At 48.3% G+C, this 5,454-nt stretch overlaps 2 protein-coding genes across 3 annotated transcripts in view; both read right to left on the bottom strand.

Annotated features, from left to right (window-relative positions):
• Bub3 (BUB3 mitotic checkpoint protein) overlaps positions 1-320 on the bottom strand; it is a 12,353-nt gene extending 12,033 nt beyond the window's left edge. For both annotated transcript variants that reach the window (XM_015498365.2, XM_015498366.2), the window contains exon 1: positions 170-320. The gene's annotated coding sequence lies outside the window, so the exon portion shown is untranslated. The remainder of the gene's footprint in view (positions 1-169) is intronic.
• A 3,480-nt stretch (positions 321-3,800) lies between these two features.
• Positions 3,801-5,454, bottom strand: part of Hmx2 (H6 family homeobox 2) — a 10,211-nt gene continuing 8,557 nt past the window's right edge. Inside the window, exon 4 of the mRNA XM_048791451.1 lies at positions 3,801-4,934. Within this exon, the coding sequence (XP_048647408.1) occupies positions 4,381-4,934 (554 nt within the window). The 3' untranslated portion in view covers positions 3,801-4,380. The remainder of the gene's footprint in view (positions 4,935-5,454) is intronic.

The following is a 5,454-nucleotide window of genomic DNA, read 5'->3' as shown; positions in this document are numbered from 1 at the left end:
GCCCGCCCCGGGCGCCCACACCCGCCCTGCCGCCTCCCCTCCCCGGGGCCCCAGACGGTCTTAAAAGCGAAGAAGGCGAAACGAGCTGCCCTGCAGACGGCTCCGCCAGCGCGGACCCGCGAGGTCCGCGGAGAGCACGCTCCTGCGCCCCACCGCCTCGTCCCGCTACCTTGAGCTTGCCTCCGAAGTAGCGTCTCAACGGCTTGCCGCCGCCTCGCAGCTTCCCTCGGAGCACTCTCCGGCCGGGCGTAGGAGGCGGAGAGGAAGCTCCAGCATAGCTCTGCCATTGGCTGCTTTAAAACGCCAACGGCTCGCTCTAAGCAGCCTATTGGCCCGTTCGGCTGCTCGGTGACGGTCAAAGCAGTCTTCCAGTTCCGGCTCAAAGGGAAACCGCGGTTTTTCCGATCACGTGGTCTCATTTTACCAGCACGCTGAGACCCCCGAACTCGTGCCGTAGGAGCAGAAACTACAACTCCCAAGTAGCATCGCGCCAAGGACGCGCTCTTATCCGCCCACGCCTGTGCGTGTCATCCTGGGTGGTGTAGTTTCCACGGGGCGGATGCCCTGTTTGTGCTCTGAACAGTAGGCGGGAAAGTAGGTCTTAAGGTCCGCCAGTGGCGCCCTCCTCCCCCGTAATCACTCAGACTTAAGAATCCCTTTTTGGTCAATACTCCTATAGAGCTAAATCATTCTCTTTTTGGCGTGTATACGTCTGTAAAATGAACCAGAAATTGAAATAGAGAGGAAATACTTGCTCTGATCAACTGCCCTATTTTGCCTTGATTCTTTCTCATTTTCCTGGCGTTTGTACTATCAACCAGGTCTCACGTTTCCCATCGTCTTAAAATTCTGCCCACCCCATAGAATCTCGTCCTTATTGTTTTACCTCTTCACCCCATCGTTATGAACTTATTGAGCATCCACTGCATGCCAGCCCTGGTGAAGGGCTCTGGGAAGATGTATTTAATCAGACTAGTCTTTGTCCTGAAGGAACTCCCAGTATCCAGAAGGATGAACAGACTAGTAAACAAATACTCTGCAATGTGTTACAGCAGATTTGTCCTGGAATCCTCAAAGGGCAATGACAAGCCTCTTCCCTTCCACCATACCCTGCTACTCCACAAGGTTTCAGGCTGTTTGCTCCCATTTTTTTCTGGAGTCCTCCAGAATACAGAGCACCAAGAAGCTTTTCAGTAATGAGAAATTATTTCATCTCAACTAAAGAAAATTAATGCCTAATCAATAGAATTCAGTAACTGAGTTACTCTTGAGCCTCAATTTTTCAATTTAATCTATATTCTATGATCTCTTTTTCACTACCTTTTTAAGAAAAAAAGTTTTATTATATAATTTTGTATGAAGCAGGAGGCAATTGTTGGGGTTAAAATGTTTAACTTTTAAGGTACATTAATAAGAGAGAACTGTTGATCTTTATGCATTCACACTCTGAATGAATGCACTTCTTAAGATTTCTGACAATAAACATGTACAATGACAACCCTTCTACTTATTACATTGATATTACTGCTAAAAGATTCTTGCCCTTCTTCCTTACCAGGCCTAGTTTTTGTTTCTCTATTTCTTCTCTTTTAACAAGTTAATAGGCAAGTTGAATAATTTCATATGTAGTGTCTTACTTCCATTCTAAGTTAAGCTAAATAATTTTATCTCCTGACTTATTTGGTTCCCTCTCCCAGTTGTTTAATTCTATTAGTGTTTTGAGATTCTGAGCATAAATTATCCACTAACAAAATCTAAGTGTATTTCATTATCCAGTGTATGATTCAGGTCCCTCTGGGCATGCAGTTGCAGCCCGACTCAATTTGAGTTTTAAGAAACGTCAATCTTTTAAATCCAGTTTAGATCCTGAAAGGAGACTGATGATTTGGCTTATTATTCAAATGAATTGATAGGCTTGAGATAGGAAATCTGGCAACAATGGAGTCTTGAACATATTAAATCCAAATGCAAAGTTCTATGTGTACATGTGTGTTAGAGTTAACTGTGAAATTCCTAGAACGTAATTACACTGTTAGATCATCTATGACGGCTAAATCCTGGATTAGAAAATGGGTGAAATATACATTATATAAGATAAACTGTAAAAGGGTCATTCCCTAAAATCGCCAAGGCAAACTTTCTCCTTAAATGCCTCCGGTGACTAGGGGAAACCACTTCCTATTAAAGAAGCAAGCCTAAGGAAAATGTTATTAAAACCCATCAATATTATTAAAACCATCTTCAAACTGTAACTAACTTACTGAAATGCAAACAAAATGCTATGGATGGAATATCCCTATACAAGAAGTTCCTTGGATGTCATTTGGTTGTTTCTGCATGGAATATTCAAATAGCAACGGTTAGAGGAAAACAATTTAAAGAGGATTATCTGGAGCAAGAGAACTTCAGTGAAATAAATATGTGTACACAAAAAGTCAGAAAATGGATCCTCCGTGAAACCTGTTTTCTTTCTCTGACCACCCAAAATTTAGAATGGGTTCTCGGTATGTTTCAGGGCCCAGGAAATATGCATTGACCTGAACTCAGTTGAAATGCAGTAAATGCAATTGAACCAACCTAGTATTGGCAGATTCATCCTTGGGTAATATTCTTCCTGACTTCACCTTGAAATAGTTGTGATTTCTATGAAAATGTGAAAAGTAAAAAAGGTCAATGTAACAGCAGATCTTTTTGGTCAGATAGTTTACACAGAATACTGTGGGTCACATAAACATTTACAGATATTCTGTGTATTTTCACAAAATGCAGATAATTTCTATGTTTCTTGGCTCTAAAAGACAAGTTTCTCACCGAAATGTTTCCCTTCTAGAGGGTGAGATGGAGCTTGGAGCTGTGAACTCCCAGCTCTTTAGTACCAGCTTAAGATGGAGCTGGCTGGAGGCAGGAGCTCGCCCTACTTATTGCTGAACCAAGCTAATGCTTTGCTTTCCGACGCTTTATAAGGAACAGGTGGCTGCAATTTAACAGGAGAGAGAGGGTTTGCTATTTGCACCTCTCTGGCGGCTATTCTTCCGGCGGCTATTCTCTCCAGGCAGCATCTTCCCAGTCTCAACGTGGTGGCAGGTGTCTGGACACGGAAGCCCGTGGGCGCCTCTTATTCGCATCACTTTTCAATTCAGGAACAGCAGCATGCTGGCTGGTGACCCAGCCATTTAGCCACGCACTGTGCAAACTATTAACAACAAAAGAGTGTGGGAAGAGCATTTGTCTCCTGCGCCTTCTTTCGGGCCTCGGAGCCCTCCTTGGCCAAAAAGCGGCCTTTCCGCATTCAGTTCCCGTTCCGCGCGGGTCACAATCTGTTCACGGACCCGGGAACTGTGCGTGACTGCAAGCTGGTGGCGCTGGGCTAAGGGCGACAAGCAGACCCTTCACCAGATTAACGCTGCCCGCTGCCCTGCTTCAGCCAAGTCCAAGAAGATCACGGTGCAGGATGCTCCTCGCGCCCTGGCCTGGCCCAATCCCGGAAGGCTACTACTTCAGCAGCAAGACCGGTTCGCGGCCTTTGTCTTTCTCCCCGCGGGCTCTGGAGCTGGATTCCATCCGAAGTGAGCCCCAGCCCGCACGGGGATTCTGCGCAATTGGATGGGGGTGGGAGGGAATGTGTAGTTCCAGCCACGTGCGGCCTGGGCAGTGGCTATACCCAGACCTTTAACCCCCGATCCCGGCCCCACCCTCCACACCGTGCGAGTCCGATCTTTGCAGACGCCTGTAAACTCTACCACGGAAAATGGAGGAAACCTTCCGCGCATTGTCGTGCTGGGCAATTAACCCCTCCAAAGTTAGCAACGATGTTTAAAATGTTTTATTTTTTTTTCTCCGCTTTAAAAATATTTACAGATCGGAACTCTCCCCATTTCGCCCCTACCCATCCTCGGGATGAAGGAAATGAAAAGAGATTATTAGATCATTGTCCACAGCCCCTGAGGGCCTGGCTTGGCCGAGCGTGTGTGCATGTACATATGTACAGGTGTATACATGGGGGGGGGAGAATATACCTGGTTTCGTTGGTATTTTTCTGATTTTTTTCTACCAATCAAAGCCAATCTGGCCAAAACTCCTTTTCCCATCACCACCCGAGAATGTCCCTCTCCAAAGTGGTTTTCTAAGCGTATTGGTTTCATTTGGGTAGAAAGCAGGCAATCTGGTTTGAGGAATACCGATAAATACCCGAAACAAAACAAAAAGTAGGGCGGAGGCCATAAATAAGAGATAATGAATACACATGGTGTATTTCTTAATATTTCTGGAATTACGTCGCTTTACTCCGGAGGTCTGTGAAGGGTGCAGCCCGCGCCGGGCTCCGGGGCAGTCGAAGAGGTCCCGGGCGAGCCGGAGAGTGGGCGCGCGCGGGCAGGTGGGTCAGTAGTCGAGCTTGTTGTAGAGGTTGTAGAGCGGTAAGGCCGAGAGGTTGCTGCTGGGGTAATAGAGCGGCGCGGGGAAGGCGAGAGAGCGTGGCACCGGCACGCGCAGCAGCGAGCTGTCCCGGAACACCAGCGGCATGCCCACCAGAGTCTGCGCGGACGCGTGCGCCATGTTGGCCGCCTCCAGCTCGGCTGAGAGCTGCCGCTTCCACTTGTTGCGGCGGTTCTGGAACCAAGTCTTGACCTGGGTTTCGGTGAGCTGCAAGCTGGAGGCGAGACACGCACGCTCTGAGCTGCTCAGGTAGCGCTTCATATCGAAGGTGGACTCGAGCTGGTACACCTGGCTGCGCGAGAAGACGGTGCGCGTCTTCTTCTTGGCCGCGCCCGCCTGCCGCTCGGCGCCGCCGTCCCGCGGCCGCTCCGGTCCCGGGGAGGGAGAGCCCGCCGGCAAGAGCCTCTCTTTCTCTTCTTTAAAGTCCGGATGCGAAGGAGAGAGAAAAGGCGAACGCTCGGAGCTCGCCGGCCCTGCGCCTCCGCTGCCCTTAGGAGTACCTGAGAAATAAGAACAGACAGGAAGGCCTTGGAGTTGAAGAGCTTTGGAGATCCACAACTCTTCCCAGGACTAGAGTGTTGGCAGAAGTCTGCAATCTTGGTCCCATGTTACCAATTCCCTCCTCTTCTCCCTCTAACAAGCACCCCCAAACCCAGCACCTCCACCTATTAAAGCTACAGAAGAAGGACCCAGCTATTGGAGTCTGGGAGTCTGGGGTCTCTGTGCTCCCACCTTTATGAAAGGATAAGTGGCAGCAGGGAGAGGAGGCCTGGAGGGGGAACGTTACCATTATAAAGGTGAGTTTGTCTTGTTATAACTGAGCTGGAAGACTTCCTCCAGCTAAATAGGTCAGCCTCATTTCACAGGCCATTTGTTTAGAAATCACGCTAAGGACCAACTCGGGATCTCCTTCCTCAAATGTAAAGAGGAACCGTCTCTGAAACGCACCATTGTCAATCATCTTAGAGTGCTAATCATTCCGAGGAGGAGACGGAGACACAGACCTGTCTCTTATACACA

Source organism: Marmota marmota, unplaced genomic scaffold, assembly GCF_001458135.2.
Source record: "Marmota marmota marmota unplaced genomic scaffold, marMar, whole genome shotgun sequence".
NCBI lineage: Eukaryota > Metazoa > Chordata > Mammalia > Rodentia > Sciuridae > Marmota > Marmota marmota.
Note: the sequence above shows the minus strand (reverse complement) of the source record. Positions and strands in the feature narration are given on the sequence as shown.